At 37.3% G+C, this 25982-nt stretch overlaps 1 protein-coding gene across 9 annotated transcripts in view; it reads left to right on the top strand.

Moving 5' to 3' along the window:
- Positions 1 to 25982, top strand: part of MAST2 (microtubule associated serine/threonine kinase 2) — a 180431-nt gene that overhangs the window by 54542 nt on the left and 99907 nt on the right. For all 9 annotated transcript variants that reach the window (XM_071750250.1, XM_071750253.1, XM_071750249.1 and 6 more), the window contains one exon: positions 21587 to 21618. In XM_071750250.1, coding sequence (XP_071606351.1) covers positions 21587 to 21618 — 32 coding nt within the window. The remainder of the gene's footprint in view (positions 1 to 21586; positions 21619 to 25982) is intronic.

Below are 25982 nucleotides of genomic sequence, written 5' to 3'. Positions count from 1 at the left end.
GTATTCACTGGTCCTATTTTGTGTTTCACTGTTTGAATATACTCTGAATTTTCAAATTTGAATACATTTTAGCAGCAGTTTTAAGTTTATGTAATCTTTGAGGAGCTGAAGAAATGTGGTTGGCTCTTGTGGACTTACTAAAATTTTGCAATCTGAGTGTTCATATTTCTTTGCTAAAAGGTTGTTCTTAGTTATCACGCAGGTTAAGTAGTACAACTTCTGGCCTGATGGTCACTGGCACATTGGAAAGTAACTGCTAAACAAAGTACGAACCACATAAAAATATAGGAAATTCAAGTGATATTGAAATGGTTTGTTAGACCAGGTTCAACATGACCAGGTGTGTCCTAGAAAAATGCATTGTCACTTCACTTGTATCTTGTGAAAGCATTGTATTTTATACTGTAAATAGTGCAGCACTGAGTTCCTCCAACTTGGTTTATGAGCTTTGAAATAATTGTATTTGGAATATTTACTACAAATCACTTTTTGTAGTTATGTAATTCAGAGCCTAAAAGAAAAACCGGTAGGTTACGCATCAATTCATTTGAATTTGCTCCTCTTATTTATTCCATATGAGAAAGCTCAGTTCAGTTTGAATTCAATTAGTGTATCCGTAGCATAAATACACAATGTGTGGCATTTTACATCCTTCTATATGACTAAACTTCAAAATTTCTCTTTTTGTGTTTAGGATCAAGAATGATATCCAGTAAGATGTATTAAGTTGTTTCAGATTTTGATGGTATTTATTCTAACATTGAGCCTCACTGTCCTTAACTATTCTTCCATATCAATTTTATTGATGCTTCTGAAATTAATGAGGTTCATTTTTCTAGGCATCCTGAAGTGTTGTTGTCTACTGTGGACATTTGGGTGAAGTGTTCTACTGCAGGCTTTACATAGTGTAGTGAATAAAGAATTTGATTCTTCTACTTTCTATGCAGACAATAGCCTGACATAGTGATCGTTGTCCTTTTATTTAATTCCTTCTTTCTTAAGTAATTACATTCATAGTTTTACATCATTTCTCTTTGGAGGTGAGATATATATCATTAATGTCAGGGCACTGAAGTTTGCAGCACTTTGTGTATTGAATACAAACAAGTAATTCTCTGGATGGAAAGTAGTTTAACTTTGTTTTTGCCTGTCTTTCATCAAATCCATAGATGACTTATTTTGCTATTAGCAATGCTCCTTTTAAAGCAAATTGTTTGAGCACGACAGATGCTTTTGTAGCCAAAGGTTTCTCCTTCCAAAATGCTCTTTGATATTAGAGTGATAAAATCATGTTTGGACTGAGGATGAATATAACTGTTACCTATTACATGGCATAGCTTAAACAACTGTAACCTGATATAATTACTTCTAAATTAGTTTCATCAAAATATGGGAATAGGCATTGACTTTGACATTTATCACTTGTTTTGTATCAGTGTAGGCTAATAAATATCACTTATATTGGCAGTCAAAAAAAGGAAACGATATCAGATGTCACTGGGTACTGTAGTCTGTGTATAAAGTCCTTTATGCTCCATTTGTTCTCAGCTGTGGCTTGTCCATGCTGGTAATGACTCTGGGCTACACTGGTTTGAAGCAGAACAAGCCAAACCCATGGTAATCTCCTTCCCAGCAAATGAGTGGCCCTCAGACTATGGTGAAGTGTTTCCAATATTATGCTGCTTTTTGTCTTTAGGTGTGTGTAATAATGTCCTTCTCTGTACAGCTGTGTAGTTTAGCTTTACTTTACATAATCACAGCCAACAATTTGGCGAAGGTGAAAGAATCTGTACTGCCTAGAAAAGAGATCCCCCCTGTGGGGACTAATCGTTGGGTGCCTGTTGGGAAGGGATTAGGATCATAAAAAACTTATACAATAGGATAAATTTAAAAGCCAGAGGAATGGCTTGTGGTGAGCTAAGGGCAAGAAAAAGATTGGAGTGACTTAAAGAGGGACATGAGTGATTTTACAGGTTAATACCGGGGTTACAAAGGCTGTGGGCTGACAGTTTGATCTCTCTAATGGTCTCCATTAATTGACTTTTTGTTTTTCTAGCTTTTATCTTCTCTTCATTTCTTAAGTGTCAGTCTCATGCATCCTCCTGTTCTTAGTTTGTTGACTGTTTTGGCAGGTTCTACTTTAAAACTCTGGGCCAAATTTAAACCTGGAAGTTCTGTTTCACTTTGTGTCTCAAAATTTTTATTTATGAAATAGCACTCAAACTTGTTGCATTGAAATGCAGGAATATTAAAGAGTTTGGGGGTTTTTTTGTTTTTTTTTTTTAACAACTCTATGATTGAGGGTGTTTTGCTGTCTGCTGGTGAGTGCCTGCTTGTAAATTTTGATAGTTTGACACTGCTGAGCTGATATTTTTCTTCCAAAGTGGCTACCATGAAAAAAGCCCCTCAGGGACATGAGACTACTGTAGACTTTCAGAAAGCAATGTTGTGCTTGATTAAGTTTAGACAGATGATAGAGTGATGTAGTAAAATCATTTTTGTTAAGGCATAATATAACATAGAATGCAATGTAGTACCATTGGGACTGATAAAAATGAAATACTAAAGAAAAACCGTGCCCTTACATATAGCTTTCAGCAGCAGATGCAATAGAGGTAATTTAGTTGTGTGGTGCTGGAAACATAATATTGATTTACCATGAATCAAGAGAAATAGCTTGTATCTTGCTGGTTGTGTGGATTGCAGCAATCTTGGTGAAACAAGTTACCTAAAAATGGTACTGTAAGAGAGTTCCTTCTTTTTGGTAGCAGTGGGGAGGTGCCTCTAGTGAGGTAAAAAAATCCAGTTGTGTCTAAATAGGGAGTTGAGAGGTACCTGATGTACTGCTGCTGGCAACTGCTAATTTTCCATGTACTTAACTTACAAAATCATTCTTTTTAAAGAAGTGTGAAAGCTGGAGCTCACATAACAGGCATAAAATTGCAGACAGTGCAATCAGAGGGCTTTGGGGTAGGTGTTTACTTGAATTAATGGCACAAATAACTTCTTCTGTGTGTGTAGTGTTTGTGTACTACAATATAAACATACTATCTTCTATTTGAAATTCCTCATTGTAGGCAAATTAAAGCCTTCTCACAAGAGGGCTTTGCCTGCCTTTGTAACTCCTCAGTTATCTTTACTCCACAGCCTGCAGATCCCACTTGTTCTGCAGGTGAAATAAAACAGCATCAGAGAACTGGGCATGGTGTGTAATGGGACTTGAAAGGAGTCTTCGTACTTATGTTTCTTCTATTTTAAAAAAATCCCAAACTTTGGAGTTCAACATCAATTATTTTGAGATTCTCTATTTTTCTTCCAGGAAATGGGCTTGATTAGGGGCCTGTTAAATTGCTGGCAGCAGGGTGCATTCTGCAAATGGAGCCTGATCACTTGAGAGAAGTAATGTTTTAAATGGAATTGTTGCATTTTTTTTTTCCCAGGTAGCCCACTCAGTTTCTCCCCAAGTATGCCAGGTGAAGAATTAGTGCTTCTTGCTTCCTAGGAGGCAGATTTGAGACATTAGAACAATTGCTTTTGGTATTTCAAGAGCCCCTCTGTACTCCGGATTAAAAAAAAATAAAACTACAGCAAGTTATATAAAAATAAAATAAGCTACATTTGCATGTGGGATGGTTTTAGGTCTTTGCTGAGTGTTTTTATGGAACTAGTTGATTTGGGTTTTTATTTTATAAAATAAAATGGAAGAAATGGATGCTGTTTGTTTTCATGAGCTAAAGACTGGTGTAAATACAGTTTTCTAGTGTGGAAGATACTATTAAGATGGGAACCCAAATAGTATGTGAAAGCTGCAAGTGCTCAAACCGTTTGATTCAGATTCAGAGTCAGTTCTTATAGTACTCTCAAAAAAATTAAATTCCTATTTAATATTTGTGTATGAAGCAGATTTAGGGACTACATTATGCTACACCAATACAGAGGGGAAAACCCTGTAATTCTTAAAATGAATGAGGGACTCAAATGTCAGCCATGTTCCACACTCTGCTTCTTTTACTTTTGGATGTGTGTCAATTTTCAAAAAGCAAAAATAGAATTAATCCTCTTACTAGTGTAACAGGTAGTGATTGTTAATTGCTATTATGGTTAGACATTGGTTTTAAGCACAGTGATTTGGAACAGTTTTAGCAATACCTATAGGCTTTAGTTAAGGTGCCTCTTAAAAACTTATTTCTGGTCTCTCAGTCTTTCAACCATGCAAACAGATACAGTTGGACAAGTTAACTTTTCTAATCTGTTTGAAAAAAACGTTCACTTTACTGTTAAATAATCGTTCCTCTTTTTTCCTCTGAATCTTCTGTTTGGTATTTCTCTAGTTGCTAATCTGCAGAGTCCTAAAATGCTTCATAGCATCTGGGAAACCACACTGAAATAGAAGGTGAAAACTGGTGCAGACAAAGTATAAAAATATCTGTAAATACATTTTAAGTCACACCAAAAGACTGCTTTCTTCCTTGGATTAAGATATATCCAAAGAGGGGGCATCTGAACTCTGGAACAGACTGCTCAGTGAGGTTGTGGAGTCTCCTTTGCTGGAGATGTTCAAAACCCACCTGGATGCATTCCTGTGTGACCTACATTTAGGTGATCCTGCTCAGGCAAGGGGGTTGGACTCAATGATCTTTCAGGGTCCCTTCCAACCCCTAACATTATGTAATTCTGTGATCTTAAAGACTTGTACTTGGAAAAAGTAGAGCAGGGACATAAAGTCATTCTAATAATCATAAAATACAGCTGAGAGAGCAATAAGGTAGGGATAAACATTCACAGCATATGAATATGTTATTAGTTTTTAAAGGTTAAAATTTTAAATCAAATTCGGAGGACATCTGTTTTAATTTAAAATGAGGTAATATGAGAATAATTAATGTTAAAATGTTAAACCAAAGACAACAAGGAACACAAAGATGAACCTTCCTCCTGAAAACATCATTACCTTACTTTGTGCTGGAAGTTTGAAAGTTGTTTTCTGTTTTGCTAGCAGAAGGCCAACTAAACTCAAGCAAAACACTGGCAAAAAATTCTGACCTAGATTCTGGCGTATGTGACTCTGAAGTAGAGAACAGCAAGCAAGCATTTGAGTTTCTAATACATGTAGCATTACAAAAATATAGGTATACGTGTGAACCTACATTTCACTACTGGCCACACAATTCAGGAGCTCTGTTAAGTGGCAGAAGTTTAAGGAGGCAAGAGGATGAATACCAAAAGCCATGGAGTTGGCAGGCTGTAGCAACTCTTAAGAACTCAGAAGGACATTGAAGAGTCTTGCAGTGCTTTAACATCTGAATCTTCATATACAATGTTTGTTCTTCTAACACTGAAAAGTTTTTGGGTCACTGGTAGGTGAACCGAGCAGTTTGAAATCCCAAATAAAAAAAATGTGTCTGTCAGAATCTGCTAAGCAGTGTTTCCCATGATGAACTGAGAAGAAATCAGTCAATGAAACAAAAACAGAAGAACAGTGAATTTGTAAAATCAGTTAACTTTAGATTTAACAGAAGTAAGTTAGAAGTTATAATGAATTGTTGCATTTGGGTTGAAATTACTTTGGAAATAACATTCAGCTGCTAAGATCAGGCAGCCTAAACCAAATGTTTGTGAAATAGAACTATCAAGTAGCTGTCAGTTTCTCAGGGAAAAGCATAGAATTAAAAAGAACAGAAAGATCACAGATGAAAATAAACAAAACATTGATTCAAAATTATTTTATAAGTTTAAATGAGAGAAATACTGAAGGGATTACTTTGGAAATATGTTCCTTGTCCTTTAATTATCCTGTCAGAGAAGATAACCTAGTTAATCATTAAGTTTTGTTTCCCACGCTAAAATTCATGTTTGGGTCTTATAAATGCTTCCATACACCATCTATTTGCATCATATTTTACTAAACTTCTGAGATAAATTATAAACTGGAAGAGTGCTTTCAAATGAAAATTATGAATGACAGTTTGCAGTAAATGTTGAATCTCATCATATGGATATAATGTCTTTTGAACATTTCATGAAGCAAATCTTATTTTGCTGCTTTAATATGTTTGAAGTCCAAATTAATCTTACACCTAGATTAGCATTACTGGGATGTGATAATGGATTAAGCACTGATCTTTTTTGCCCCCTGTTTCATCAGCTGCTTTCTTCTGCAGGAGTGGTAATTGCTTTGGAATGGAAATGTTGAAATAGTATTTCAGTTGATAAAGATTTGTGCAATATCCATGCAGATATTCTTTTGCATTAAAAAGGATTTTTCTACTATTTATTATGACACATGTTAAATAGTGTAAGAGATATCGGAATGTGAATCATAATTCCTTAAAGAACTTCCGTAATAGCTATACGAGTAGCCTAGTGGAAATATAAAATCATAGCATGGAAATCATCTCATGAAAATTTAAAAATAAAAATATGAGTATCAAGTAAGAAATAGAACATTTTTCATGCAGTATACCCAATGCCACAGGATCAAATATACACAAAGCAGAAAACAGAAGGGGACAATGTGCAGTGTCAGCTCAATAAAAAAATACAAACATTAGTACTAACATTAGAAGTGCTGATGTTAGTAATGTGCATAAGATGTCCTATTTTTGATCCAGGTAAAAATGAATCTGTACTATTTTGATGTGGAAGATTAAAGACATAGCTGCAAATTTGACGGAATTAAAACCTTAGAACAAATAAAAACAGAAGTCAGCTTTCAACATCAGATGAAGTCACCAGAGCAGGGGAGCGTTAAGAAAGTTAATGAAGATAATGTACGTAAGGCTTGTAATGGACTTGTAGCTGTTCCTGTGGCTACTGCTGTTCATCTCTGAACTGAGATGTGTGGTGGCTTTGCCTCTTGTCCTTACCTGCTCACTTGCCCTAGTTTGACCACATCCTGGTTTGCTGGCAGTTTGAGAATTAACTGAGAAATAAGGCTGTTCATGCTATTGCTCAAGGACAATGTCAAAACAATGTGAAAAACTTCATTACAGTTTGTAAGGGCAGACAATATGCCACTGGGTTTATAATGGTAATTCCTGGTTGCTGCAAAGGGATTACAACTCCACTGACAGCAAAATATTGAATAAGAACACTTGCTAAATACAATTTAAACTTTCATCAGAGGAAAACATTGCAAAGGACCAAAACCTCCCAACCAGTAACATAATTTTACAAGTAATCGATTTTTTTTTGGACATGGAAGGTTACTTTCTGATGCCAAGACATAATAACAAGCTAATACTAAAAGAATAGCCAGGTACTGTATAGATTCTCTTTGTCCTCTGGTGGTGGACAAAGCAGAACTTTCTTCATAGTACAAAGATTTTTTTTTTTTTTTTTTTTTTGAGTAATACAAGATTCTAATGCATCAATAATCCTGCCAGTAATCAGTGTTAGAAGAACTAAAATAATCTTTTTTCAGTTTCTAAAGCTTGGACCTTCATTTCCAGAAGCTGATCAGGAGAGATCTGTCATTCTCCTTTTGTTGCAGTATTAATGATGGAGATTAATCAACCAGTGTTATTTCCAAAGGCCATATCATAAGTATGTGTAGTACAAAATTTAATAACCAGGTCAAAATCAAATATTTTAATGGAGAAACATAAAGGTGCTAGTTCTTTGTATCAATGGTGAAAGCATTGTTTAGAGATGCCAAAACCTGAAATTACAGTTAATGATAGTTACTGGTGGAATAGGAGTCGAATTAGAAAACCTTTTGATTTTTCGTAGCTCCTCCTCCTGAAAAAATCCTGATCCACAATGTTGTCTTCAGCAGTTTGATTCCTACTCCCGGAGTAGATCCTCTTTTGCAAAGACAATGGTGATTTAGCTCCATCCATCCCAAATGACACATCCCAGGCTTAAGAGTTATTTCAGCTGGGACCTCGGTGTAGCGGCAGCAGAAGGATCCCTCTGTAGTCTTCACTTGCTGAAGCTGGGGTTGATAGCCTTGCAGCCAATCTGCAGCCAATCTCTCAAAGGTAACTTGTAGCACAGTGCGTTAAGAGACCAGAGTAAAAAGCCCAAAAGGTTGTATGTACTTAGAGGGGATTCACTGAAGGTGGGCCCCAAAACAAGCAAAAAAGTGCTCCCACAGAAAATGGCAATGGCAGCCGTAAAATCAGATAATAAAGTGATCCCACCATCAAGGCAAAAAAGCAAAAAACAATTAATCCCCCCCAGAGAATCAAACTAAACAGAAAACAAAGAGCAAACAGGCTTAGTGCAGAGAAACACAGGCATATAGCAGCAGCAGCCATGTTGCACTCAAACAATCCAAACCTTAAGCAGATTAGGAAAATTCCTCTTGTGCTAAGCTTTTCACAGTTTGCCTGCTATATATATTGTAGGCTGTTTTTGAATGCTTTCACAAATGGCATGCCTAGAAAATGCATTCCAGAAACCTGTGGCTTTTAAGCCTTTTGTTTTCCAAAGAAAGAAATCGATTGTAAAAGAAGGTGTGTTATAAATAATATTGCAATCTGTGCTGCATCGGTGCAGGAGAAAAAATCTGCTCTTCTGTTTTCTTTAAAGTTTGCATATGTACAAATGGAAATGTGTGAGCTTTCCACTTATCCCAAGGAAACAGAATTCTTCTGTATGCATATGTATTCATAAAAGTCGTGTGTGTGTCTATATATATATATATGCATATGTATGGAATTATGTATATTCACGGTCTATGGGATAATGTATATTCACTGTCCAATTGTATCTCTGTAGGATGACAGAAAAAGGAGGTATTTCCTGAACTGTAGTGCCACTGCTTTGGAAGTGTAGTCTTCTGAAAAGCGGAAACTTTTAATTTCCATTTCCAACACATTTACATGCACCCATTTATAGGCATCATTTCCTGTGCCAGCATTGTCCTTTGTTCTCAGTAGCTTTCCTTCCATGGGAATTCTCACTTGATTTTACTCAATGAATTCAAGAGACTGTCCTCTCAGCAGCCAAAGACCACTGTTGCTGGAATGATGGCTGCCAGCATTTGAATATTCATTTTTTTAAGATAAACTGGAGACCCTCTTGTGCTGAACTGTGGAAAGCACTGCTCAGTGCCTGTGCTGTCACACTGCAGACCTTTGAAGCTATCCCTCTGCCTTTGGCTGGAAGGACAAGTTATTTCTTCTCTTCTCAAAACTTGTTCCTTAAAGTTAGTGCTTGGAGATTTTTTCTAGTTTCAGGCTCAAGTATCTATTACATAGGAAAATGAATCTTAAGATTTGCTGTCCTGTCTAGGAGCCTGGGATTTGTCTTCATGAATGGCATGACCAGAACCAGACATAGCATCATAGCTGCTGTTGTGTTTCTGATTGAGTTAATGGCATTATAATAATTTCCATATAATGCTCCATGCTGTTCTTGATGCTGCCTAACAGCCTGCTTGCTTTTTTCCCAAACTCCAGCTGTACATTGTCTTCAGTGAACTGTTCACAGTTTCTCCCCTGTTCTTTTTGGAAATTAGTGCTAGTTTGTCCTTCCATAGGTGTATGAGTAGTTAGCAGTGTATAAATCAATTATGGCATTGTGTTGACTACTTACCTAATAAATTCCCCACACTGCCAGGGATTTAGAGAAAATCTGTGTCTCTGGTCTTGTGTAGTGTGTACTTAATGTATTGTATGCAGCAATTAACAGAAAACATTGAGGTCTTCTGTATAACATTTTGATGTAATAAAATAGTTGACTTCCTATTTTTCAGGCTTCTAGAATTAATATGGAAGCACTTGTAAGTTCTGCTTTGTTTCATTGCTCAGTATTGCCCATGGGAACTGTCTGGCATTGTAAACAGGTTAATTTCCCTTTCCTGTATCTTGCTATTACATTGCTTGTTTGTCTGTGGGGTTTTTTCAGTTCTTCTCTCACTCACTGCATTTTTCAGACTTCAGAGCCATATCTACCTTGACATATCTACCTGAATCCATGAAGGCAAAAAGCCTGTTGGGTCTGAAGCAAAGCACAGATGGAGATTTCAGACAGTACGATCAATGAACTCGATTTCCCACTTTTTCCACTGAAATTACTGGAAATTTGTATAGTGAGATTTGTCAGTTATTTCTTTTATCAGTTTTCTATCCCGTTCATTGACTTGCTAGGGCTGAACACACAGAATGCTATTTAAATACACTGAAATTAGCAAAACTTAAAACATTAAGATTGAAAATAAGATGCAGTACTCTCCGGTACATACTGTTAAAATAATTGTTTCTAGTTTGTTTTACAGTGCAGATTATGCTTCCTAGAGCCAGTACATGTTTAAATTCTTGGTGTGCATAAGCATTTTATGTTAAATTCGGGTAGAGAGGCTTATAAATACTGAACTATACTTATTGGGAAAATTAAAAGAACACTTTATTCATCTGTAATTTATATTGATTTTTAAATAAGTAGGCATAATGTCTATCGATCTTATTTTTTAAACAAGTTGTACATTGCATTTTAAGCAGGCCAGGCATAAATGCTGGCTTGTTTCTCACAGCTGCAGGTGAGGGTGTCAGTGTGATTTGAGTTCCTTTGAGATGAAATGTATTCCAACACAATGGTAACAAGGCAATGCAGTTTTCCAGAGCTCATGTCCTAGTAAGACAGCAGACTTGCTACCTCTGAAAACCTGCTGTTTTTTCCTGCCAAACCTCTGATCATTCTTGTTGTTGAGATGAATGCTTTAAGCATGCACTGAATTGAACCATAAAGTGGGAACAGGGACAGTGAGCAGCTGAGCTGTTGAGAGACCTGTTGGGATCAGGAAAAGCCTCTTCCCAGATCCTCTTTGTTATAGAGTGACAGTTCAGTGTAGTTCAGTGACAATTCTTTATTAACTTGCAAGTCTTGCAAACACTTCAGAAATTTCTGCTGGACCTGTAAATATTGACTAGAATATATCTTAAAATCTGCCTTTGAAGCTAGCACTTGCAGTTTCTCCCAAAAGACATAGAGGATGAAGAGAACTCTGTGCTTGATAAATGGAAGAGTAATGATGTACAGACAGTGCTGAGTACCTGAGAGCTGTTCTGGGGGATGAAGTCAGTGTTTGGTCTAATTTGAAGTATGGTGAAGGACAGAAGTTTTAGATATTGATTAATATCTTTTGTCTTTATATATTTTCAAGAGAGTTCATATTTATAATTTAAATGCAACTGAAAGAAAATCCTATCCAGAACATGTCCTGGTAATAGAATCAGCTCTTTCTGTCAGTCCATTACAGAGCACACTAATCGCCCATCACAACTAAAAGTCATTAGGCACAGTCTGCAGTTTCTCAAATCTCTGCTTTGGGAGTGAGTGTCTGTATTTTACCAGTACTTTAATTGGGGATGAATTTTCCTTTACCCTGAAAGAGATCTCTTGGCACCAAGTAAGTCTGAATTATCCAACTTTATTAAATTTAAGGCTGTTCAGAAATAGATTGGTGAAAGATGTTTAGATGCTTTTTCATAGGACAAATTTTAAAGATCCAGAAACCATACTTCACTTGACATTTGCACAATTTATGAGATACCTGAAGGGTAGGCCTAGATATGGTTATTTAAAAATATGCTGAGGGATGAGGTCAGTCAGTGCTTATGGTTTCCAGCTCAGCTCCCTTTCACTTTGAATGCAATAGATGCTGCTTTTCCAAGATCCGCTCCACCTCCTCTAAGCTTGAAGCTTGCCTTGCATACACCAGTATAAACCTTTCACCCACTCAGTTTAATCTGTAAATCAATTCTGGGCTTGGCCTAGCACCATTTTATATTTCACCATCAGAGCCCTGCCATGTGGGTACCTGGCAGGCAGTGTAATTTTATAAGGTTGGTGGTTATTATAGTTCTACCTGATCAAAATTTAGAGGGCCATTTTAAAATCATTTTTTGTCTTTACAATTAATTTAAATACTCCTAAGCATGTAAAATACCTGTTTGAAAGGATGTACTAGAGAGAGATAAGAGAGCATATTTCAAGTTAATGTTGTTTTTTCACTGAAAATATTGTTTTCCAGAACCAATTAAAGAAATGTTGTAGATACACTTTGTGTAACTCTGAAATGAGTCACATTAGGTGTGTAATCACCTTGTATTTCCAGGGCATGATTCCCTTTATCATATTACAACTTTAAAACTTCTGTGGCTATTAGCTTTTGATGTAAAAAATATTTATTATCTGGGAATGAAGCAACAGATCCTTTTCTTTCATCACTGTCATGTGTTCATGTTTCAGTTTGGCTGCAGCTTGGTACACAGTAGACATAATAAGTATCAGAAACCATCCACTTTCGAGGGCAAAAAGATCTGGAAATTCTGTTTGCAGCCTACAAAGATGTAAATTCTGGCTGGCATCTGCTTATTCCAAATTTTAACGTGGTGCTCAGCATGTGGATTTCTTCATTAAGTGGATGATAGCCTTTAACTATTCCTTTACAAAAAATTTACATTTTTTTCCCTGTCCCTCTTTGCCTGTGTCTCCTTCCCTGCTTCTGTTGAGATCAGTGATTTGAAAGGGGTAAGCTGAGGGGCCTCACTTAGCTTAGCCAGGCAGTGAAAAACTACATCTACTTATTCTGTAAATAATGTCAAGTCAGAGCAGATGTAATTAACTACTGAACTTAATGGATGACTTCTGAGGTTACTGATGCTATCAGTCATAAACTAGATGAAGGCAAGTGAGCTTTATATGCTTGGAATTCCTTTTAGGACTAATTACTAAATATCTTTAAAATTGATTGCTTATGCTTTCAATTTCTGAGAGTGTTTTCACATCATTTATGTGGGATGGATTTGCAGTGGCTTTAGCAGGGGAATAGAGGGGGCCTCCATTGTTGAAGCTTTTTGAGGAACTAAAAAGTTTCTTTCCCTTGGCAGTCTCTCCCAGAGCTTTACTATTAAGAAACTTGGTCCTCTTTCAGGGGTTACCAATCCGTCCATCTGACACAGATTTTCTTTTTGTCTAAATAAGTTGAGAAAGAAACAACTGTAAAGATAAAATTCTGCTGACGTGTCCAAAGTTTTAGCCTAACATTGACAAAGCAATCAGAGACATGTGGAGCTCCTCTCAAAACCAACCACCAAAACTTAAATGCTGCCTGTCAGCTTCCAAGTATTTTACAACCAGTTAGTCAGTGAGAAACCAACATTACCAAATAAATAGAACCCTTTGGACTTACACAAGATACCTGCTGCTCATGTTAATATTGAGCTGACTGTACCTTTTCTCAGTCCAATGAGTCAGCATTGGAGATTGTCTGTCGACTGATTTCAGTATAATTTTCTTTGTCACCTTTGATCTTTTTTCATATTATGTATTAACAGTGCACTGAATGGGTATGAGCTGGTGAGCAGGTGTGGGTGTTTTCATGAGTTGTACATTGTTTTATGTAACTTTCCTGCAGGATAAATCAGAAGGGTTGCCAAACTCACCAAAATTATGCTGGGCTCGATTATTCAGTTTAAATTCGGTGTTTAAAGAGTTTTATAAATAAAGTTAATGGCTAGGTAGCCCTGATGTCAGCTGTCAACTCTTTTAGAAACACCCTTCTAAGGAGTAGATGTGTATGGTAGAAATGACAACTGATTTAATCACAGATTAATATTAGTACAAGACAACAAGAGAGACCATAAAACTGGGTTTGTTTATTTGTAATGCTCTTGGCATTTTTAGCAGCTGTGACTGTTTCCTTGTGATCATTGCATGCCCAGTCTTGAAGGAATTTTTGTTGCAAGTCAAGACAGTAATTTTAAGAGCAGTTTCTAACAATAGTGTTGCAGCTGCAGTCCTGTATGTCTCTGAAATGACTCTCTCTCCTGCATTTTCAAAAATTTTGTAGAACGTGACCTTTTGACTTAAATTTCTGAAACTGGTGCAGTCTGACAAAATGAAAGAGAATTTTGAACAGTTGCTTCCATTATTTTGGGTGACTGTTGAGTGCTGGGCAGGGTGTTCCACACATAGATCAGTAATCTGCTTCCTGGCCTTGTAAACTGGAATTAAGTAATGAGAAAGATTAATGAGCTGTCTAAGTTGCGCACTTTATTTCTCTCAATCTTCCCTCTCCCTTAGGCCAAGTTGTGCAAAAATATAATATAAGGAAGAGTTGAAGCATTTCTTAAATGTTATTTCTCAAATTTTAAAGAATAAGCTGCCTTTTATTTACACAGGACTGTCATGCGTCTTGCTTTTTATTTAGTTGATCTACAGACACGTTTTGGGTGGCTCTTATTGTTTATGTCAGGGAATAAGTTATCCTCATGGTCCTCTAAGGCTACTGCTCTTGCAATCTATGGTTTGCTTGTTATGAGAGTAAATTCACTTTTTTTTTTTTTTTTTTTTTTTTCCTCTGCTTTTTTTTTTCCTACACTTTTGAGCCACATGTAGGACCCTGGCTCACAAAATTCAGGCTGTAATTTTTAAATTTATATCTTCCTGCAAATGAAATGACATCTTCAAAAGATCTTTTATGTGCTATGTATAATTTAAAAATAAGTTTGGCAGGTGTATTTGAAGGGGGCTGCTGCTACAGGGTTTTTTTTAGCCTTGAGGAAAACAATCAAGTTGATAGTAAATTAGTTTGCTGACATCTAAGGATTGAACAGCTGCGTTACTGTACCTGCTCTTCTTGATGTGCCCAGGGTTCTTAGAGGTTGTTTTTAATTTCCAGAAACCATTTGCTGTTTAACCTCATCTGAAAAGCTTGAGACCAAATATGAAACTAGCTATTTTCTTTACTCTGAAAAGAAGGAGCCTGCTGTTTGACTGATAGCATGAAATTAGAGTGACCCTGTGCTCTTAGTCCCAAATAGCAGACAGGAATGAATCCTGCAGAGGAAATGAGACTTGGAGAATTGCAAGTCATTCATTGCTCTGGCTTGTGAGAGATGTGTGTGTGCCACCCTGCCCTTGTGTCATGCCACACTCCTTGGGTCATCTCTAGCTCAGCTGTGGCAGCTGACTTATTCCTGGGGTTGGGCACCTCTCCATGCACCCACTTGGGAATGTGGTTTCATGGCAACATTTTTATTGTCAGGTTCCTGATGGACGGTTTCAGGCGTTTTTGTTGCCATGAGTGGGCTCTGTCTGGCCCACAGTGTACTGCATAATGCTGTATTTTGGGTTTGAAAACGTGATGGAAGGTACAAAATATGGAGTAGACACTTCAGTTAACTACAAAAAAAAAAAAAAGATATATTTGGAAATGGGCACTGAAAATATTCTGACGAAAACGGGAACTCTTGTCTGTTTTGAGATGTCTTCTGAAATTATTTTAGGTCAAGTGACCAATACGCTTAATCTTATGGAAAGCCCTGAGGTTAAGTGATACGAAAGGTTAGTGGGCAACTTTTGGAGCCATATATTAATGATGGGTTAATGCACAGATGTGACCTGGATCCTTAGCTTTGGCTACAAAGGAAAAACTGTCTTGCCCAGACAGGAGGGCTGGTGGGGGAGGGAAAAATAATTTGCTGTGTGTAAGAATTTTGCTTCAAGATCTTAAAGACTCAAGGGCTTTTAGTTTTTTCTTCTGCAGTAACTATAAATTGAAATAAATCCAGAGGGTTTTTTTTTCCTTTTTCCTAAATGGTATGGGATTTCTAACCTGAAGTGAAAACACAGGCTGAAGGATGCTAAAAACATTGCAGGCTGATTTGTGACCTGTGGGTTTGAATACTGATTCTTTAGAGAAATACAGTTGTCTGCTGGTTTAACAGCTGAGGTTCTTTTCCCCATTTGATTTTATATGTTAAGGTACTTGAAAATGACATTTTTACTCACATGTAACTTCTCTTGAAATAGGGAACTAATCCAAAGAGTGCATTTAAATTGCTGTGAACTTGTAAGAAGTTTTGGATTACACTGGGTGAACATTACATTGTTCACTGTTTTAGTCTCATGCACATTGTCCTGGAGGCTCTGGCACCCCGGCACCAGGAATGGGAGATTTCTTAGGAAAGGGCAGTGCCAGGCAGCTTGACTGGTACTGGAAATACAGTGAGAAGCACTGGGGCTGTGATATCCACAGCAGTTCAGGATTTGTGTGATTGAAATAAAGAAAGGTCTGGGGATTAAACTCTGTCCTCTCAATATTTTCAATGATATTGGCAAGATCTTGGGTACTCATTTTCAGTCTTTTAAGCATCTCTGTTGCTAAGCAGATGATCTAACAGTATGATCCTGAATTTAGCTTCTAAAAAGTCAGCAAATTATAGAACATATCTGCAGCATGTTCCATAGGTTAATCTGACATTCAATACAGATAGTTTTAGTGTTGCTGTTTAAAATTCCTCACTGATGATCTTGGAAAAGTAGTTCAGATGTAATAATTTTTAGAGAGAGAAATTGAGAAGACGTGTTTTTAATAACCATTTACAATGATGTTGTGAAAAGAAGAAAATTATTTTTCTTGACAGATTGTGATAGGAGAAAATGAAGCTTTATATGGGGGGTGTTTTTTTTTTTTAATCACAAGGAAAAATTCTTCCCTGTTAATCTGATGGATGGATTACAGTTTGTCCTTGCATGGCCAGGCTGTATTTTCCATCAGAACTGGAGATTCCAACCCTCATTATATCATCTCTGCAATGCAAATGGTTATGTATAGAAAGAGATTTAATTAATCCCCTGCTGGTTGGTAGTATACCCTAAAGCAAACATAGTCAGCAAAGGAAAAAAATTAAAACATGAGTGCATGGTACCAGGTCAATGAGTGTCAGTGGAATTTCATCATCTGTGAAATATTAACTGAAATGTATTTACTGTTATATCTGTAAAAATATTTGTCTGTTAGCCCAACTGGTTTGATAGTGAGCTACCTTGCAAGAAAGCCAAGGTCAGAGGCAATCTCGGGAATCATGCTGTCTTCTCTGGCAAATATATGGAACATCCTGAGTGCAGTGATGGCTCTCACTTCGGTTTGAATGGACTACATTTAAGCTGCCATCAGTGCAGATTCTAGCATCCAACTTTGCCTCTGGGCCTGTGCCATATGTGCAGCTACATATTCAAGGACAAATTACAAGTCTGAGAGAAAGTGACAATTTTGAGTGATGGGCTCCTGTTTTCATTACACTTTTATAAAGTAATGTATCTGTTTAAAAGATAAGGGTGTATCTATCTTGTAGGTCAATGAACAAATAGATTTCCAGGCTTTATTTCCATTTCATGCTGTGTACATGTATGCATGCAAAAAGTCAGCACTTTCTATGCTCCCCAAAACATTTCTCTATTCAGACACAGGTTTTGTATAGAAGACATCACAATAGAGAAATTTTCAATATCTATGCACTAAGCAATATATTATGTAAACAGAAAAGTGATACTCAAAATAGCCAATATATTTTCTCCTTAAGCTTCTTTGCTGGCTCAAACATGATAAGGACCATTAAGAACCCAGCTCTATTGTGAAACCTGAACTGTAGTGTCTGCTATGGTGTCCAACTAATTTTATATCTACATGATCTGATATGATGATAAACTTAAGATAAGAGGAAACAAATACAAAGAACTCTTTTGGAGGAGGGTATTCAAACCAGTGTTTTAGAAATTCCATGATGCTGTATTTCTTTCCCAAGGTTAATTTTTAACTAGCTGTCTGAAAATCTGCTGCTTCTTTTGTCATGTAGAGATCAAGTTGCATGTTTAATAACTGCCTTGAAATATGGAACTGATACAAAAAAATAACTTTCAGAACAGTCTGTTCCTGTCTTTCGGGTACTGCAAGATTTAATACACTTCTTATTTTTTAAGATCTGTGAAAGTAGCTATTTGTTTCCACTTCTGAAAATTCTGTGTGCATAATGAGCAACAATCTTTTAAAGTATTCTTACACTTATCATTTCATATAAATAAAATATAAATGTAAGCCTCTATTTTGAGAGTTATATTGTTGACCTAGAGAGCAGGTGGCATGGAGTCTGGCTGAAGTAATAATGGTAATATCTATATATATATATATAGATATATATGTCCTGGCAGCACAAGTGCTCAGGGAGGCAGATGTGCTGTCAGAAGAGGCAGTTTGAAATCTTTGAGTGCTTATGTGTCATTCTCATCAGAAAGATGGTCTTAAATGAAAAATGTCCTTTAGAATAAACTTCCATAGATATTACAGCTGCACCCTGTAAATAGAGTTTCAGACCAAGTAGCCACAGTTTAGCACTCCTATCGGTTTTGTTACCTCTTGAGATGTGATTTCTTATTTCAGGATACATGGACATATAATACCAAACTCCTTTGTGGAGTGGGTGAAACCAGTCAAATCACACAACCTGCTGCTTCATTTACTATTTAAAATGTTAATAGATACTAGAAGACTGAATCTGAGTAGAGTTTCACCTTTACCATGGTACCTGTGAGATCCTATTGGACTTTTATTGCATAACTGTTTAATAAGTGCTTTTGTAGTGCCATTTTATACTTTTGAAATTACCCTGTCATTTTTAGATGTAAACTCTCAATTTGTCCCATTACATCCAGTAAAGTGTTAAGCCATCTTAAGACCCAGCTGTGTCTCCACCCTGGGTGTGTCCCAGAGTTTATCCCTACCTCTGGTAGACATTTTCATTGTCTGCTCTATCCCCTGGAGATCTGAAATGTTCTCCTGACATTGGACACCCGTAAATAAGTGCCCTGAAATAGGTCACCAAACCTTTCTGCAGTCTGCTACCTCCTTGCTTCCATCTCCAGGTATTTTCTTTCTTCCTCTTCCCTGTGATGTTTGTTAGACACTAACCCACTGGTCATTCAGGAGAAGCAAAGCTCATAATTATGTTGCTTGCATTCACGTAACTTCCAGCTCTGATGCTTTTGGGTTGGCCTCACCATGCACGGTCTGGTCTGGAGGATTTTAAGAAGTGAAGTTACCAGCTCTGCAGATGGGAGAAGCAGAAAAAGTTGAATAGCTGTGAGGGTGCAGCCTTGGTGTTTTTCCAGAGGACAGGAAAGGTGCTTGCAGGAGTTGGGACTGGCTTGGTGTATGATTGATAGGGTTTTCAAAGATGATTTTAAGACTAACACGAAATGAGGCATAGTGGAACAGCAGGTATAAAAATTGATTGCTTTGATTGTGCTCTTTGTTGTCAAGACCACAGAGGTATTAAATTTGAACTGCTGCCTATTGATTCCACAGCTGCACTGTGTTTGTCAAGGCAGAGGTGCAGAATGAAAACAATTGGTACATGGGTAGAATAATATTTCAGTTGCTTTGGGATGTCATCTGCTGATACTTCTTTCCTTCCTTTTTTTGGAAACTCAGTTGATCAAAGGTATCAAAGGGTGATTTCAGGAACAAAGCCCAAGTCAGTCCTTCCATGCATTTAGTCCGGATTTAGCTACATGTAGGAAGTATTCAAGGTAATATTGTGTCTGCAAAACAAGTCTACAGTAGAGGAAAGAAAATGGTTTGTCTGCTTGTGTTATTGGGGCACAATTTCTGTGGTGTGTCTGTAAGTCACTATTACTGGAGCTGTGCTGCTGCAAGAAGTGTTCTCTTCTTTAAGTGACTTTTCAGCCCTAATGACTGGAGGAAAGCTTGTAAACATAACCCCTAAAAGCTCAAAATTAGGAGGCAGATAAACAGAATTAAAGCTCACTGTTTCCCTTTTGCAGACAGTACCATGAAATTCCAGAGCTTTGTTCGTTCAGTCTGAAAATTTCTGGGGCTGACTGCATTGGAACAAATGGAAATATGCAGTTTGAACAGGAAAAGTCCCCTTTGCCAAGCACCTTTGTTATAGAGGATCTTATTTAAAGAGGATAAATTAAATACATCTGTATTTACATCTACATCTGTAAGAGATATATATGCATGCATAAGTAATATACTGTATGCACAAATAGAACAGTATATAATACATAATTACTGCATCTTACCTATTTTTATCTATTTGCAGTAGCAAAAAGCTGTCATTGCTATGTAGACTTCGTGGCTTGGAATCTTTAATTCCTCCTAACAAATGAGTGTAAGAAATACCTTTTTAGAATATAAAATACACAACCTGCTATCGATGCTAATGATTTATTATCTTCCATACTTGAAATGTTTTGATTAGATCTTGACAAATTTGTCTGATGACAGGAATTTATTTCTTGATGCTGTAAGCTGTCAGCCTTGTGATAATTCACACATGAAATTTGCTCAGTACTGCTAAGCAGTGATACAATTTCAAGTTGTGGAAGACTCATACTTGAAAATAATAACAGCATGTTTACATTTTAATTTGATTTTTTTTACTTGTAGTAACTAACTTTTTGGCATCTTTGGAAAACTTTGCTAAGAAATGTCCAGTGTATTAGTTAGCAGAAGAGTCACTGGCAGTTTGTCAATGAGGTTGTTAATCATTCCAGTCAGCACATACACCGTAATTAAATATGGAAAGGAGGTTACCAAATTTTATTGATTTTTTTTTTTCTATTGACTTTTTTTTCAATATTCAGCGAACACAGATTTTTTTCTCCTTAGTGAGGATAAAAAATACAGCACGTAGATCAGTAGTCTGAAAGTCAGAAATGGCACTCGGCTGTATCGTTACCACCCATTCCGTGTCAGAACTTTCAGGGCAGCAGCCCGGGATCAGCACCAGCACCTTCCCCCGGGACTTGTCCCATTGCCCTGTCCCGCACCGGCGGGCCGGGCCGGGCCGGCAGTTGTGTTTCCTTTGTCTTAGGTTCGGTGTGACGGGAGAGGCTTCACTCTCCGACAGCGTTCTTCTTTCTCCTCATCCGCAGCTTCTGCGCGGAGCTGTGCGAGTGGGCTGGGGTCCGGGGTCCGAGGTCTGGGGGCAGCTGCGGGTCCGGTTCCGTGCAGCGGCTCCCACCCAGCGGCGCTCTGCGGAACCTCAGGGCCCGGCGGCCCCGGCAGAGGGAAGCACCGCCCTGCTGGGATGGATATTAAAAACCAAACCAAACACGGCGGGTCCTTGCCTCATGGTGCTGTCATCGCTGTCTGTGCCCTCTGGCTGTTCGTGGCCTGTTTACTTAAATAAAATCCTTAATATTCCCCCTCTTCCTTTGCTTTTGCTGCTTAGGTGCAAAATGCTTTTTCTTTTTTCTGTGATTTTGACTTGGAGTTGTGTTTCATTGGCCATAGATTTCTGTGGTAGTGTATGACACAGATAATGTGTGTGCTTGAAGAAAAAAAAAACCAAACCAACCCACCCCTAATGCAGAGCTGCTCTGTTGAGTTAAATTTTCCTTTTGGCAAGAATGTGAGAACACACAGGCAGCAGATGCTAAACATATTGCTGCCACACTTCTGGAAGGGGTTTGGATATGATGGTGATGAGGTGTGTAGGACAGAATTAATTGCTTGCTCATCTACGTTTAGGCTTGAATTTCAGAGTTATATTTGATCTGTTGGGTGCTTTTGCTTCTGTGACTGCAGAGGCAATGATTACTCAGACAAAATGAGTAACTTGTGTACCCCAGACCACTGTGCTATGATTCACCTCTTCTGCACAGCGGTCCCGTGCACAGCTATACACTGAGCATGCATTCAGAAATGGCCAGCTTTTTATTTATTTTGTCTCAGTAATAACGAATAATATATATTAATAAATGAACAATATATATTAACAAGTAAAACTAACTCCAGGTTGTTATTCTTTTTTTTTTATTCCAGAAGGAGCTGAGTCTTCCCAGAAGAGGAAGTTTGTAAGTATAATTATTCTTTTTTATTTCTGGGTTTGGTTTGAACATATATATCTGTTCAGTTGTGGGAATCAGTTTAATGGGCAGACACTCTGTTTCCTCTGTTAGCATTTTCAAGAATCTGTCACTCACTTGGAAACAGCTACCTTCCATCTCCCTGAGACTGAAGCTTCTATTCATTTCCTTAAGCAGCAGTAGTGTAAGCTTACATCTAATTATCAGCTTGAGCTGATCCTGATATGGAAGTAGCTGTGGTGTTGAGTGTTGTTTGCACTGACATGGCTGAAGCAGCTCCATAGGAGTCACTGATTATTTATGTGATATGGACAACTCTGATCGCTGCTCTTCAAACACTCTGTTGACAGAAGCCTTAAGTACACAGCTCCTGGGCCATGCAGGTCGGGTGTTTGTGGAGCAGTCAGTGTAAGGGAGATATTTCAACAAAGTAGCAAATGTGCGTAAAAGAAGACTTTTAAGAACGTGACTTAATCAAATAACATTTTTTAAAAATACAATGTTTAAAGAATTTTAGCAAACTAACTTGTGTTTGAGTGATATTACGAAAGCTTAGCTTCACAGATTTGTGGTGAAAGAAATTGCATTGTTGATTGCATTATATAAAAGAGAAAGCTTTTGTACTGCCTGCTATTGTATTATAATTTTAAATTGTTTCACAAAGCTTGTAGACAACAGACATGAAGCTCACAAACACATATAACTTTTTTTCCTCAGGTTTCTGGTTCTAATGAGAAGTGATTTCCAGTCCTTTAATGCAAGCTCTCCCCTTTGTATAAGAAACAGTGTTTGGACAATGCAGTATTTGGAAAGAGCCAGTGATTCAGGGCTGCACAATACAGGGGTTCAAAGGGCCTGTTTTTAAAAAATGGGGCATGACCAGACCTTTTTTTTTAGTTCATCTGACAATGATGAACCAGTCAGAGAGTTATTTAAAGAACATGAAACACCAACTGAATATTTTTTTTAAACTGATATACCTTGAGCACTAACTTTAGCTATATTTGATAGATTTTAAGAAATGTGGTGCTTGTGATTTGAAGACTGAATGAATGGTGAAGTGGTGATTTACCAGTAGGTTTTTTGTTTAATGTAACTGAGATATTTTTGCACAAAAATTTGGATTTTGAAATTGAGGATGCCAGAGATATTCCCTTCACTTGGCAAAGCATGGAGGTGGGTAAGACATAAAACTAGTTGTGTATTTACATTTGAAACATCAGTGATACCAATGAAATTCTTTAAAGGTGTAATGTTTTATTTAGTAGTAACTAAACTGAATGACTGAATGTTTTATTTCTGTATTTATGTAACACCTTCAGTTTTCAATACTTCCCTTCAGTTCTCTTCCACAAGTAAGTGCCCTCAAAGGCATAATTCTGTGAAGAAATTTAGCAACCTGTATCAAGAAGATTCAGGCCATAAATTTTAAGTACAAGGTTGCAGCTGCTAGCGAGACTGAAAATCTATGATGAATTGAAATGTCTTCTGCTAGTTGCCTGTGTTATCTAGTTGATTATTTGATTGCAGCTTCTGGAATTATGAATTCTGTAGTCAATTCTACCAAATGATTTCTTGTTGTTTGAGAAGTGTAACTATTTAAGAAGGCAGTAGTGCACTGTGGCCTGTGTATATGTGTGGATGCCCTGCTGTATAGGCTCACTGAAAAGGGTCTTAGGGAGCTGATGTACATGGTTTGTGTATCCCAGTGTCAGAGAGCTTACTTGATTTTTGGAAAAATCTATTCTCAGTATTTGAATCAGCAATTAGAGAAATTTATATCAACAAAGGGATTAATTATCTTAAAAAATATACATACACTATATAAAAGCTTGTTCAACCATTCTTTCAGAAGGGGTGGCCTAATGATGTGCACTCTAATGCAGACAGTAGGCAGTTCCCTGTTCTGGAGGCTTTTCCTCTGCTTGCACCAACCTAAGAGTGAACTTCATAAGCAAAAATAAATTCTGAAAATAGAATGTATTCTGAAAAGATATTGTTGTGCTGCAGCTAATGAATAGGGATAGTTACAGATGTAGCTAGGTCCTGATTCATTGACTGTCATTCATTGACTTTTGTTCACTGACAGGAGCAGGAATTGACAGAAGGATGAAGTATCTGGCTTGGAGCCAGAAACCCTGAAGAGGTGCATCCATTTTCTGCACAAATTCCAGCCTTTGTAGCAGTTTAGTAGCAACTGTGTTGTATAGAAATAGACAGCCACTCAGCTTTTTTCTGTGGGCTGGTCCGGAGGCTGAGGTGCATTTTCTGCTGTAAAAAGATGATGTTTGGGGAGGAAATAATTCTTTTGTAGGCAGCTAGAACTAGAAGATGGCTTGATTATTGCTGCTTCCTAGGTGACTGCTTTGGTTGATGGCTAGAAAGGTTTTAGTCTGTGTGGTTTAGCTAGAGGTTTTGTCATTGATGAGTGGGTGAGCTCTTACTGACAACACTTAACTTTTTCTCTGTCTGTCTCATATGGCTTCATATCTGCTTGGGGTCATGTTGTTCACTGCACATGAACCCAGTGTAGGAATGGGCAGTAGCCAAAACTTTTGTTTGTGCTAGGGAAAAGGAGTGGAGTTAGATGTCTCTCGGTATTTTTTTTGCAGGAGAGTATGAGGAATTTTGTCACCTAGAGAAGGTCTTGGGTAGGAGCCGAACAGAACAAATGTTGGGATGGAGCCTGTGAAGTCTCCTGATAAGTGACTCGGCTTCCATATTAGCAAAAGGGTGCACGAGCACACCATAAATTATGGCTTTGCCCTTGGAGATCTTGCAGTCTGATCTTGAAATAATCAGCACAGAGTGAGCAGGCATGTAAAACAGATGGGAGAATTGTATGCAGGGTGACATTAAGGGGAATGCTTGATTATTTAAATACCATTTTGTTGTTAATGTGCTTACAGTGTGTGTGTATATGTTTCTGTTAGGGGGGTTCCTTTCCTAAATTTGCTAAAGGAAATTATCATCAACTGAGCTGTGGACTGCAAAGAGGTTGAATAATATAAGTATGAGAAGAATAACTAATTTTCTTCTGTCTGTGGTGTGGTTCAGTAACCAGAGTTCAAAGTATTCCTTTAATAAATAATGCATATAAATGTATTGGTTATGTTTTTGTTGTGCTTTGTTCCCCCAAAATAATTATCATTCATTAATATTTTCTTCATTTCAAATAGGGAATGTGAAGTGATAGACCCAAACTTTGATCTCCATCCTATTAGTGGAAGTGGTTTAGGTATTTTCAACCACTACCTTTTTTTTTTTTTTTTTTTTTTTTTTTTTTTTTGTGTCGTTGGCTTCAGCTTTCAAATGGTTTTGATGTGCACCTGCACCTAAAGTGCACTGGAGATGTTCCAGACTTGAAAGGACAAAGGTGGAGACTGTGTAGCAAGATGAGGCTTGTGATGAATTACTCGTGTGTGTTCATGTGTATAACAGCAACTCAGCATCCAAAAGTCCAGGCTGCAAACTGCAGATTTTCATTGTGGCTGCACAATGTGCAACAGCATTCTGGAGCTCACTGTTTCTTCTGATTGCCTCCCTGGCTAATCAGCATTCACTAAATCTAGTTGGGATTGCATTTGACCCCTATAATTTCTTTCACAGTATAATAGTTTTTAATAATTTCAGTTGTTTATAACATCATCTTTATTGCACTGTTATGAATAACCTGGGTTTGTATTTGAAATCTTCATGGTTTCTTAAGCTGGGATGCTGTAATTTTTGTAGTATGTACATGTAGAATTTTCTGAAAACATAGTATTGCTTTCCCACATTATATCTAACCTTAACGAGAGTAATGTCCTCAGGAAACTAAGTGTGCCAAAACACTTTAATTTCTGAAGCAAGTTATTTTTGTTAATTCTTCCCTGCTATCTACCATATCAATATACTTTTAAAGTGTTGTATGAATGGAAAAAAGAACATGGAGGCAAAGAAACAAAATAATTATAATCCAGAGTATATCCACTAAAAATACTCCTTAAACTAAATATTGCAAACTGCTGTTTTGATGGTGATGAGTGCTGATAAGTAATGGTATTTACCTTAGTGTTTTCTGTCTACCTTTGTGAAATATGGTAATCAGTGTAATAGTGTTTGCTAAATATATGTGCTAGGCTTTTATGGTGGTCTTTATTCCTTCTAAACTCTCTTAAAGGCAATTTATGCCCACTGTGGGGCTCATTTTCTTTTTTAATTTTTTTCCCTCCTTCTCTGCTCTCCCCTTCTACTTAAAAACCTCTGAAGGGTCTTAGTTGCTACTAGGCATTTCATAAGGTGTTTCATTAAAGAAGTCTTCATCATAATTTGTTAAACTTACCTCCAGCTTCCTGACAGTAAAATAACAA

The sequence above is a fragment of the Heliangelus exortis genome, chromosome 8 (assembly GCF_036169615.1).
Source record: "Heliangelus exortis chromosome 8, bHelExo1.hap1, whole genome shotgun sequence".
NCBI lineage: Eukaryota > Metazoa > Chordata > Aves > Apodiformes > Trochilidae > Heliangelus > Heliangelus exortis.
The sequence above is the reverse complement of the archived record's forward strand: the minus strand, read 5'-3'. Positions and strand labels throughout refer to the sequence as shown.